Genomic DNA, 12,642 nt, shown 5'->3' with positions numbered 1-12,642 from the left:
CTTGCTCACTTAAATGCAATTCTTTTGCTACTCTGAGCTCCACCTACTCATTTACTCTTAAAATTTTGGATACACACATCTATGTATGTATTGTTTTTACTCTAATCAGCAGTATTGTGACTGATTGGATTCAAAGTACTAATTTTAGGTGCAAGAAATGTTAATTTTGACACAAGCATAACTTACTTGCTTAGCCATCTTCAGTATCATGTCGGTCACAGTGGGCTGTACAAGTCAGAAGTTAGATCTGCTCTTAAAAACAATAGTCTCTGTGATTTAATCTGGTAGAGGGTGTTGTCTTGTGTTTAGCTGTGCATGTGTTCTGCACCCGTGTACCTTACAGTGAACTGATTTCCCCTTCAGGCAGTGATATCTCAGCAGGACAGCTACATTGAGATGCAGCGAGCCACCATGGTAGACAGGGAGAAGCAATATCGGCTGCAGTCTACGCGAGGCAATCTCCTGCTAGAGCAGGAGAAACAGCGGAACTTTGAAAAGCAGAGGGAAGAGCTGATGAATGTCCAGAAGCTTCAGAGCCAGCTGAAGCTGGAGCAGCAGCGCCTGGAGCGCGAAAGGAGTCGGCAGCAGAGGGAATTTGAAAGCAAAGAAGCTCGGCTGCAGGAAAGTGAAGAGGGGACTCGGCAGCTGAGGGAGAAGGTGAATCAGGAGAGAGAAGAGCTCGAGAGGCTGCGAGAGGCCTATCAGCATGACCTCGAGAGACTGCGGGAAGCTCAGAGGGCAGTTGAGAAGGAAAAGGAGCGTCTAGATCAGCAAAGGAAGCTGAAGAAGCAGAACACGGTGTCAGGCACGTTCTCCCCAGAAATGGGACAGGTGAGGAATTTGCTTTTCTTGGGGTTTTGTTCCTGTTAACCTGCTTGCTTCTGAATGAAGGTTGTCCCCTCTGGCAGCACTAACCCGTGTTTGCTTGTCTGTAGAATCATAGAATAGTTAGGGTTGGAAAGGACCTTAAGATCATACAGTTTCAACACCCCTGCCATTGGCAGGGACACTACACACTAAGCTGTGTCACCCAAGACTCCATCCAGCCTGGCCTTGAGCACTGCCAGGGATGGAACATTCACAACTTCCTTGGGCAACCTGTTGCAGTCCCTCACCACCCTCACAGAAAGGAGCTTCTTCCTTATATCTAACCTGAAATTCCCCTGTTTCGGTTTGAACCCATCACCCCTTGTCCTATCACTACAGTCCCTGATGAAGAGTCCCTCTCCAGCATCCTTGTAGGCCCCCTTCAGATACTGGAAGTTGCTCTGAGGTCTCCACTTAGTTTCTCTTCCCCAGAAGAGAAGCTTCAATCCTCATGGCCTCCTCTGGACTTGCTCCAACAGCTCCATGTCCTTCTTAAGTTGAGGACACCAGAGCTGCACACAGTGCTGCAAATGGGCTCTCACAAGAGCAGAGTAGAGGGGCAGGATCACCTCCTTCAACCTGTTGATCATGCTTCTTTTGGTGCAGCCCAGCACACAGTTGGTTTCTGTGCTGCATGTACACTGAAGCCGGCTCACGTTCAGTTTCTCATCAACCCAAGTTTCAACATGTTCATCATGTTCAGTTTCAACACCCCCAAGTCCTTCTCCTTACCCTGCTCTGAATCTCTTCTCTGCCCAACCTGTAGCTGTGCCTGGGATTGCCCTGACCCAGGTCTAAGACCTTGCATTTGGCTTGGTTAAACTTCATAATGTTGCCATCAGCCCACCTCACAAGCGTGTCAAGGTCCCTCTAGATCCCATCCCTTCCCTCCAGGGTATCAACCGACCCACACAGCTTGGTGTCATCGGCAAACTTGCTGAGGGCGCACTCAATCCCCCTGTCCATGTCACCAACAAAGGTGTTGAACAAGAGCGGTCCCAACACCGATCCCTGAGGGACACCCCTTGTTACTGGTTTCCAACTGGACATGGAGCCATTGACCACAACTCTTTGCATGTGGCCATCCAGCCAGTTCTTTATCCACCGAGTGGTCCATCCATCAAATTGATGTCTCTCTAATTTAGAGGCAAGGCTGTCGTGTTGGATGGTGTCAGACGCTTTGCATAAGTCCAGGTAGATGACAACAGCTGCTCTGCCCCTGTCCATCAGTTCTGTAGCCCCATCATAGAAAGCCACCAAGTGGGTCAGGCAGGATTTCCCCTCAGTGAAGCCATGCTGGCTGTCACCCAGCACCTTGTTGATTTTCATGTGCCTTAGCATGCCGTCCAGGAGAATCAGCTCCAAGACTTTGCCAGGCACAGAGGTGACACTGACTGGTCTGTAATTCCCCGGGTCATCCATTTTCCCCTTCTTGAAAATGGGGGTTATATTCCCCTTTTCCAGTCATCAGGAGCTTCACCTGACTGCCGTGATTTCTCAAATATGATGGACAGTGGCTTAGCAACTTCATTCTCCAGCTCCTTCAGGACCCGCGGATGGATTTCATCAGTTCCCATGGACTTGTGCACATTCAGGTTCTTAAGATGATCTTGAACCTGATCCTCTTCTACAGTGGGCCCAAGGTCTTCATTCTCACAGTCCCTGCATTTGCCTTCTAACACTTGGGCGGTGTGGTCAGAGCACTTGCCAGTGAAGACTGAGGCAAAGATGCCATTGAGAACTTCAGCCTTCTCCAAATCCAGAGTACTCAGTTCTCCCATTAGCTTCTGGAGAGGGCCTGCATTATCCCTATTCTGTCTTTTGATTGCTGCATACCTATAGAAGCCCTTCCTGTTATTTTTCACATCCCTTGCCAGATTTAATTCTAGCTGGGCCTTAGCTTTCCAGACGGTGAGTGTGAGGCTGCTCCTGTCTGTCTATAGAGCGCTTCATCCAGAGTCCCCCTGATCGGGCAGTCTGTAACAGATCCCCACAGTGATGTCCCCCGTTGCTGTTCTCCTTTTAACCCTGACCCACAAACTCTCTGTTGACTCCTCATCTGTCCCCAGACAGAGTTCCATACTTTCCAGCCTGTCACTGGCATAAACAGCAACTCCCCCTCCCCATCTTCCTGGCCTGTCTTTCCTAAAGAACCTATAACCTTCCATTCCAATACTCCAATCATAGGAGCCATCCCACCGTGTTTCTGTCATGCCAGTGATATCATATCCCTGTAGCCATGCACACATCTCTAATTCCTCTTGTTTATTCCCCATGCTATAGGTATTTCTATAGAGGCATCTGAGCTGACCTCCAAATAAAGGCAACTCATTGGCTGGAGCAGCTGAAATAGCTCTGCATTGCCCCAAGCATTTATTACAGGTGCTGGCAACTGACTGGGAGCACTGGGATGGATTGATGCCCCTCTCCCCAAAACATCTACTTTTGACCACTATGGCAAGTTTCCTACCAAAGCAGCTCTTCCCTTTCTTTGTCAGACCAGCTCCAGCAGCTGGGCTTCTTGAGCCATCATCTGAAACAGCTGGTGGTGGCTTCTGCCAGAGAGCTCAGAACTTGGTAGCTCCCCAGTGTCTTTGAAATTCCACCCAGACATCTGGTAATGAGACTGTGGTTTTTTTAAAGACAGAAACAGAAAAGGAGTAATTTTAGAACGTGGCAGACCAAAGCTTTTTTTTTAAACACGGGAACCACTCTATTGCAGGCAAGTGATTGCAGAAGGTCTGCTCCATTGGTAGCATTTTGTACAGTTGATTTCTAAAGCCATTTCTTGGGTTTCAAAATGTGAACTTTGGAGTTGTCTGAAATTGGTTCATTTGTTACTGTCTGAAAGTCCTGCTTTTTCTCCATTCTATCACCACCTAGTGCAGTCTGCTCTTGGATTCCTTTGCGTGGTGCAGTATTAAGCAGTCTGGAGCTGCTGAGGTTCTTTTCAGTGTTCAAAGACTTGCAATCATGCTCTTCCTTCCGTCTGCCAGCACGTTCTAGGCTTTGTCTAACCTGTTATATTGTTTACTAGAAAGCACTTAATGCACTCAGGACTGAGGGCTGTCCCTCATTGTCGAATCTGAGAGGGTAAAAATACCTGTTTGACTTGGAATGCCTTTTCTTCTCACGTAGAGCCAGATGCTAAGTCATTCTGTTAGCTTCAACGGAGAAGGGGTGGAACCATCTGCCCCCCCCTTCAAAACCTCTGTGAGAGTGAGCGTCTCCGGGATGGATTACCTGGAACGGCCGGACTTGGTTCGCAGGGACAGCACCACGCTGGAGAATCGCCCTGTTCTTGCACTGAAGAATGAAGTGCCAATACATCTCCTGAGCGCAACTAATCAGATACAGAAACCAGCTGCAGTCCAGCAGCAGATTCCTACCAAGCTGGCCACTTTTACAAAAGGAAGCAAAGAGAAAGGGGGGAAGAGCAAAGCATCTCATAGGACAGACAGTTCAGGTAAGCGTGTTTAAATACGCTTCAGCATCTCAGGCAGACGGAGCACTGCAGCGTAAACCTCTGGCTACTCATGTGGCACCCAGAAATGAATATGCTACACATTGTTAATGTCCTTATTGCAGTAAGTAGGATCCTAAGATCCTTAAGAGGTAGGGGTTGCACGTGTAAATCCTTAGGAGTTACATATATGTACTATTGAAATTGGAAGTACAGCCCAATGGCATAATGCTGAAAATGGAGTTCTTGTAATCCAGCAGGACAGAATGATGGTGAGCAGTTATAAACCCAGATGGAAAATCTTCATGCTTAACTGTAGTGTTAAAAGAAAACAGCAGAAAAAAAAAAGAGAAAGCTTGTTCTGCATGAGTGAAATGTTTTAAGCTTTCTCACTCTCTGTTCAGAGTTGTAATGACACTGAATGCAGTGCCTTTCTTCGTGCCTGTCAGCTGTTAAATACAGATGTCCAGGCCAGAACTGAGATCCTGTGCATGTTGTAGAGTTGAAAGGGGCTAATTTTGTCACAAATAGAAGCAAGAAAAATCCAGTCACCATGTCATAATGAATTTTCTGCAGCTAACTGCTAGGTACTAAAGCAGTGGTCTTTGCCAATGACCGACACAGTAAAACCCTCTTTTTCTTTACCACTTTAAATAGCCTTACTGCCAGCATAGGAGAATGACCTGGAATTTTAAGTTACAAAATTGTCTTTTTAGCCTTGTGTAGGATTCAGCCTTGGCAGGCTTACACTTGGGCCTACACTGCTAAAGTGACTCAGGGCCAAGCCTGTCCAGGGAGGGGAGGGGGAAAGTCATTTGCACATTGCACATCTCTGTCTGTCCTGCAGACTTGCTCATGTTTTTGCACATAAATGAAGCCTAATAACCTCTTACCCTGAATACCAAATGCTGGTAAATGAGAAAATAAAGCTCTAATACCACATCTCCCTGAGTTTATTTTTAATAGCTCTTACCTAATGATCTCTGCAGTGGAAATGCACTTAATGGTGTTTTTCTGTAATTTATATGAAAGGTATAAAACACAAATACATTGCTCTCTGCTCTCTCCTCAGCGTTAGTGGGATGCATGCTTGTTATGCCCATATGGAGATCTTACAATAAAATGGAACAAGACTTTCTGTACCAGAGGCAAAATACTGTGTATTGAATTTGGGTTTTGTGACGTGTGAGGAATGTGTACTGAGAAGAGGGGCTCTTTGGATCCAGAGTAACTGTTTCATAAATTGCTTTTATTGTTGAAATTAAGAAACTGAGAGGCCGTAATGCCAGAATCAATGTACTCTGCTGCTGAGCAGCTGTGAGACAGATGGGGAGCAGAGGCAACAGTTCATCACACTTCTGCATGTTAAAAGTAGCACAAATAGCCATTGTAATTTGCATGCTATGGACAGATGGGGAGCAGAGACAACAGTTCATCACACTTCTGCATGTTAAAAGTAGCACAAATAGCCATTGTAATTTGCATGCGAGGGACAAAGGGGTTTTTTTCCTCTGCTGTGCTTTATAATACTAGGGTTTAAATCTGGGGTTGTTAGTAACTGAATTACAAGTCCTCAGGGAAGAGGAGAGCAAAAATGCTTGTTGTCTAAACAGCTAAAGAGAAAATGTAGGTAACTTGCAACAGGAGCACCAGCTCTTTATGATAGAGCAGCTGCCTTGGATGCATGAAGGTATCAGCACAGTGGGCCCCAGCGTGGACTAGTGGGACTTGTGAAGTGCTGCTAGCCTCAAACGCTAACTTGTAAAATGTTTTCTTTAGCATCCACTGATCAGAAGCAGCTGCTTCCCCCCAGGCTTGTTGGGCGAGATGAGGGTGTCCTGAGAGGCAGACGGTCAGCAAGTCCAGTACTCCCGAGCAGCCAGGCCACTGCATTGCAGCCAGGTATGCCCTGACCAACTTCCATGTCCATGAAGTGCATCGGGCTCTCTGGGCAGTGTCATGACTATGTCTTCTTCCACTTTTCCCTACAGAATTTTATGGCCCTACAGATGCTCAGCCAGAAGCACTTTCATCTGCCTCAGCGAACCTATTCAAGCCCAGTAACATTCCTGTTCAGACCCTGGTGACCTCTCAGCCGAGTCTGTTAAACGTGCAAGATGATACCAGCAAAGAAGATGTAATTTTCTTCTAATTGTTTCCATTTAAAGATTGATCTTCTGACATAACTGTTTCAAGAACTCAGGCCCCAGCGTGCACCGTGACAGAGACCTGACATGGAAGTCTTTTCATCCCTACCCCGTTACTACTAGCAAGGACCAGACCAGGATTACTGTTCTACTTTGTTGGCTTCTCTGCCAGCAGCTCAGAATGAGGGCACAGTGGTAATAATTGGCTTTTAAATTCTCCAGACATGGAAATGTATTGACACATGGCATGGGTGTATAAATTTCAGAGCCTATTAAAACACTGGCATGTATTGTAACGTGCTCTTTTTGGAGAATGTACACTCTTTGTGGGCACCATCTTCTAAATTGGTAGAGTTGATGTTGAACCACCCAGATTTTACTTAAAAAGTTTTAATTGTTGGCCCCAGAATGGCTGCAGATTTTTCAATCTGTTTTCACAGGTTCGTGGTCAGTCATGGGTTATAGTAATGGTGTGTTGGTGACTGGTTGACTAACCAAGCCAGCCTCCTTGCAGCCAGGCATGACCCACATCGTGATCCCACTCTGTTCCTTTAGTGCATTCAGTGGAGCACGTGCTCAGTGGGCAGGTACGGTGGAAGAGAGAAGGTAAGCTTCTAAACAAGAGTCTTCAAGGGTCAGGAGCTCCACCTGCTTGTGGATGAGAAGGGTTGGATGTGGGAGGATGCACAACGGTAACGAAGAGTTGGACTAAACGCACATTTCACTGGCCATGAGCTTGCATTGGAGTACCTGTCTCCTTGGAGGCATTGGGAGAGAGCAGCACAGGCTCCCAAGCGAAGGTCCTGAGTTGGTTCAGAATGAACTTAGAGACTTGGATTTTGTTCTTTGCTGAAGACATGGACAAGAAGTGGTCGAATGCAGTAATTTATTGTCTTGTTTAATCCTGAGGTTTCTGCATCTTTTGTTTGTCTCTTAACTTGTTGGGACTTCGAGTACTAGAAGATATCAAAGCTGCTGTTGCTGCAGAGACTCCTCTGCAGCCCTGTATCAGGAATGAAGGGAATAAGAACGGTTTGGGTTAAAAAAAAAAAAATTAAGATTAAAACTAAAAATTAAAAAGAGAAAAAAAATAGAAGTTAACAATAAAAATTAAAAAGAAAAAAAATAAAAACAAAGAAACCAAATCTTAGCTAAACCTGTGTTGGTTTAGCTGCTTCCAGCTAAACCAGCTTTGATACCTCTTGTTAAATGGGTCAGTTCTTAATCATGGAATGAAGGGTGAGGACATTGTGTTCTGCTCAGAAGGCATTTCATTTCCCTTTGTAGTAATTTGCACAGTCATTTTGTTGTATTACTTCACTCTATCTCAGTTCTTCATTACATGCATCACCTAAGGATGTGTATGCCAGTATATGTTGGATGTGACTGGTCAGATACCTTGTGCACGGGAGAGATTCTTTAAGGACTATGATTACAGAATTAAAGAAATGGTAGCTCAGAGCTTAAATCTGGGGTTAATGCTTTTTAGAACATGATTGGTAATGGGTTTTGTCCTGTGTTAAATGTTGGTTTGAAGTGGTTTTCAGCAGCAGTGCATGAAATGCTGGTCAGTTCTCCATCCTGTGGAATGGCAATATGTCAGTCTCCTCAAATCATTGATGCTGTCTCAGTTGTGATGTTAAAAATGTTCTTTAAGGCTGTAACTTAATTTTGTTTGAGAGTTTAAAAATGATGTCAGTAGTTACAGGGCAATAGCGCTGTACATTTTCAGCAGAAAATGGAGTTTACTTTCAAGTGATGATAATTTCAGTTATTGTCTTCAGGAAAGAAATTGAAACATCCAAATTTAGTGGTCAGTGTGAGAAGAGAAGCAACGAAATCCAGAACCAGTCTTAGGGAACAAGCACTCCCTGCTGTAACACTTCTTGGGCTTAGAGGTCTTTTTCTTCACTGAGTGGTGCTGATATAAATGTGAAGCAGTGCCACTGACTTCAGTGAGAGGAAACTCCAAACCAGCTGAGTTGTTACCAGGCTGGTGGTACTCTCCATCAAGTTATTACTCTGAAACTGGACACACTTCCCTGTAATACCAAAGGGAAATCCTCAGCATTGTAGAATTTACACTATCTGGCTGCATTTGCAGCTAACAGTATGGGGAACATTGTGATTTTTGCATTGCTGTGATACAATGGTGATGATGGTTAGAACATAGTTCTACCCTGTATTCATTTATAGAATCCTAGAATCAACTGGGTTGGAAAAAGACCTTGAAGATTATCAAGGCCAACCAGTAAAAGTCCATTCCTAAAAGCAAAGCTGGAATGGAGGGGAATTCTTCTTAAAATTAATCTAACTTCTTGTCAAGCCAGTGTGTGAGCTCCAGCAGCTCTATATAGTCTATATATAGGACTGGCTCCAGGCATCTCTGATCCCATCTCATTTCTCCCGTAAGCACGCAGCAAAGAATGCACAGATTGTTCCCTCCTTTGTGCTGTGGTTTGGGCCACTCCTAGTGAAAACTCAGTGCCCCCGTTGCCTTAAATTACCAGGTTTTCAGGAGTGTTAGCCTAAAGCTGAGTGGAATAAACCCGCTCAGCCAAAGAGGGATGTCGCTGATCGGGTATTTGAAACTCATCTTTGGAAGCATTTATTTAATGTAATTTCTGCCTCTCCTAAAGTTTGGGAGTGAGAGTTCTGGGGACTGAAGGGGTTGTTTGGCTCCTTCCTTCTGTGCAGTGGGTGGTCAGCTAGTGAACAGTGACATGTAGGAAATGAAGTCTGCAGCGAGGGCTCATTCCTCTTAATGTTTTAACATGAACGCAACGCTTTCCATGCTCGCTGTCAGAGTTGTGGACCCAGGACTGTTACAGGCTGGGCTGTTGGTTCAGCACCCCAGAAGCTCCTTGGGATATGGGTCCTCAATGTGTAACTGAGAAACTACCTGTAAAGTCATCTGTCCTCAACACGCATGGCTGGCTGCAGCTAGCTTGAGGACAACTGTTTTCACCATGAGCAGGGGCTGCATCTTCTTTCCCTGGGGTCAGAGTCAGTGAAGTACCATAGCAGGTATGCATGTGGCTTCCCATTTGGTACCATACCCAGCCTGGAGAAGGCTTTAGAATTAGCAAATGCTGTGATACGTCATTGATGCTGTGATATCAGGTTGCTAGTGCAGAGCTTACCGTAGGGGAGTGTGGTAAGATTGTTTGTCTAAAGGTGATGGAAACACGTGAAAGTTTATTCTTTAAATGAATAATGGGTCGTCTCTTCTGCAGAAGTGAGTCAGTGAAGCCATTGAATCACTGCAGGTGAGTGAACCAGTCCTGGACTCTTGTCTTCAAATCTCATTCCTAGGAAAATCACTCTTCTAGGCAAATTAGTTTGCAAAATACTGCTGTGTCCTGAGCTCAGTAACCTGCTACTGATCCTGCGTCACCTCCTTCCCGTCTGACTTTTTGATTACTCCAGATAAAAGGTTCCTTTCAAGTGATACCTGAGGATGAGACAGTTCAAGATTCTGTGCCTCCCAGGTGCCTTTTGGCTTCTTGCTGAGCTGGGGTGTGGAGGAAAGGACAGCGTGAGCTTTGAACTGCTGCCGCCTTTGCTTTGTGTCACAGCCTTAAAACTCTGGTCATGTTTGTCATTTAATGTGGTGATGTTGCAACGTCGAGGCTGTTCCTGTGGGTCCGATTTTCAGCTTCCACTCTGGTGTAAAGGAGGCTTCCTCCTTCCCTCCCCATCTGGAGTATGGGCATCGCGTATTTCAGGCTGAGGATCCCTCCGTGCTCACTGTGTGTGTGTTGTAAATGCTTTCCTAGTTTTTCCCCTGTGCTCCCTTGTGGATCGTCGTCGTGGCATGGCCCCCAGCTTGAGATCGCTCGTCATCCCCCCGCGCGATGCTTGCTCACGAGGTAGTAGCATCCCTGCACATAGGAGTCCTTCCAAATAATCTGCGGACGGTTTTGTCGTTCTGAGTAACTGCATCCATGGAACTCGGTGTTTGTCAGTTGCATTTACAATGAGAGTTCAAACTTAAGCTCGGAAAGGGTTCAAAATCCCTGGTTTGTTTTCCCTTCTACTTTCAACTCTGCAGAATAGGAGCTGAGGCTCCGCGGTGCTGCTCAGTGGAGTCCCTGTGTGTTGTGCCCCTGTGCAAGGAAACTTGGAGCGTTTTGTTGTCTTCCCCAGCACTTCTTGCATTTACGAGGATAAGCAAACAGGTTACACATGTGCTACCCCTGCCTGACCTTGCTGAAGAGGCGAAAGAAAAGCCTTTTCCCTGCTCTCTCTTTGGAGGCCAGACCCAACATCTTTGTACCCACTGGTGGCTCCATCAGTTCATCAAATGATGCTCTGGTTCGGAACATTCGTGCCATGTTTATAAATCAGTTTTTGTATATTTTTGTACTGAAAGCAATTGGAGCACTTTAGGAAAGTTCAGTTCAAATCCCATTTCTCTCTGTACCTGGAAGGGAATCGCTCATGTAAGCAGATCCTGTCGGCATAACTGCATCTCACTCGGAGCTGTGAACTCTTGATGCTCTTTCGTCTTAGGTCTGGTTTCTAGGCCCACCTTGCACTGTAGAGATGTACTAACTGATCATGGTCCGTGGTTAAATTGACCCTTTTGTTGGGGAAGCGTTTGGTTTTGGGTTTTTTGGTAGGGTGTAAACAGTGTAAATAATTCCTTTCCTGTTGATACTGCAGCAGCCCCATCTTTGTAGTCTTTATTTCATTTGTAAAGTCGATGGTTCAGTGTTACCGTTCTGTTGAATTGTGCACTCCTGATGAATTGTTAACTTGATCTTAGCACACCAAATGATGATTTTTACAACGATCGCAATGTTTCTCCACTGAAGGATTTCAGAGCTGCAATAGGACTGAAACCAACTTCTAGCAATAAAAAAAGAACATTGAAAACTGACTGCCTCTCTCTGTCTATATTTGTCATCATTCCCTTTGGACCGAAGATCAGAGCAGCAGCCACCTCTCACGTGCTTCTCATTTCCTGCCCTGCACAGAAATAAGGTGCCAGATGAACAGAGCTCCTGATGCTTTTCCAGAGGAGAGGAGGGAGCGCAGGAGGTGCTAAGGGGAGGATATGAATAGCTGTGGCCCTTGCCAGCGAAGTAAGCTCCCTTGGGAAAAACCAGCTGGTCCCAGAATGCCTGAACTCAGCATAAGAGTGAATGAACCCAACACGCTGCTTATATTAGCATGTAGGTGCTTTGCATGGTGCCAGGCTGAGACGTGCCTGGCTCTGTCCCAGCCGCTATCGGCTCCCGTTTGGAGCAAGGCAAACAGAAATAGAAACTTTCTCCCTCGTGCTCGTGCCAGTTTGGCAGCGCTGGCTCCCAGCCCCATCCCATCGCCTCCGGCTGGCGCAGCGCTTCCCAGCCCCACAGTCGGCAAGTTCTGTTTCCTGCTCCGATCCCCACGCAGGAACCTCAGCCTAGAGCTTGACCAGAGGCAACCCTGGGGAGGAGATGGGGAGAGCTGCGACTTGGAGCAGTGCTCTCCAAGGAAGAGGTGGGATTCTGATCAGCAGAATCCTGCTCCATAGCACTAGGGAAAACCCTGAGCTGGTTTTGGTGCCAGTGGTGCAGCGTGCCAGGCTCTTGGCACGGCGCTGCATCTTTGTGTCTATCCGAGCATCTTTGGAGGCCCTGTGTTCTTTGTGTGCCGGAGGCAGTTGGATGCAGCCTGCGTTTTCAGTCTCCAGAGTATGGGTGACATCTGGGCTGCAGCATAAACCGGAGCTCACTTGGGAAGACACGAGTTTTTCCCACTTTTCCCACTTACAGGAAGTAACAGGCTGATGTGAGCGCAGGTTTGACGTGTTTGTGTCAGCTTTTGCTTGCAATTCCTTTAAGAGTGGATTTCTTCCACCTGGTTCTGCCCTGCTCCATTCCCCAGGAGCGGAGCAGCCACTGGAGGTCCCCATCTCTGTGCCTTGGCAATCTGCGAGGCGAGCAGCTTCGTGTCCGCATCTAAACGTTTGTCAGCAGCCAGCAATGGAATCCAAGTGACTCCCTTTGGGACAGCTGAGAGGGACAGTCCGGGACTGAAGCTCTCCCAGAGCAGTGAGTTCGATATTCTAATTGCACTGGGTCCTCCTGCAGCCCTTATCATGTGTCAAAGCAGTAGGAATCATCTCCAGAAAGTCACAAGAGCCAGGATCTGGGAGATCCCTGAGATCTCCCG

General features: G+C 46.4%; 2 protein-coding genes across 9 annotated transcripts in view; one reads left to right on the top strand and one right to left on the bottom strand.

Moving 5' to 3' along the window:
* ARHGEF18 (Rho/Rac guanine nucleotide exchange factor 18) overlaps positions 1-6,777 on the top strand; it is a 45,601-nt gene extending 38,824 nt beyond the window's left edge. For all 8 annotated transcript variants that reach the window (XM_061474796.1, XM_061474790.1, XM_061474789.1 and 5 more), the window contains 4 exons: positions 364-831; positions 4,006-4,333; positions 6,110-6,232; positions 6,322-6,777. In XM_061474796.1, the coding sequence (XP_061330780.1) occupies positions 364-831; positions 4,006-4,333; positions 6,110-6,232; positions 6,322-6,482 (1,080 nt within the window). In that variant the 3' untranslated portion in view covers positions 6,483-6,777. The remainder of the gene's footprint in view (positions 1-363; positions 832-4,005; positions 4,334-6,109; positions 6,233-6,321) is intronic.
* Positions 1-12,642, bottom strand: part of THOP1 (thimet oligopeptidase 1) — a 330,628-nt gene that overhangs the window by 219,094 nt on the left and 98,892 nt on the right. The window lies entirely within an intron of this gene.

The sequence above is a fragment of the Pezoporus flaviventris genome, unplaced genomic scaffold, assembly GCF_033815535.1.
Source record: "Pezoporus flaviventris isolate CSIRO_AGI_PZ_B2104156 unplaced genomic scaffold, CSIRO_AGI_Pfla_v1 ptg000080l, whole genome shotgun sequence".
NCBI classification, from domain to species: domain Eukaryota; kingdom Metazoa; phylum Chordata; class Aves; order Psittaciformes; family Psittacidae; genus Pezoporus; species Pezoporus flaviventris.
Note: the sequence above shows the minus strand (reverse complement) of the source record. Positions and strands in the feature narration are given on the sequence as shown.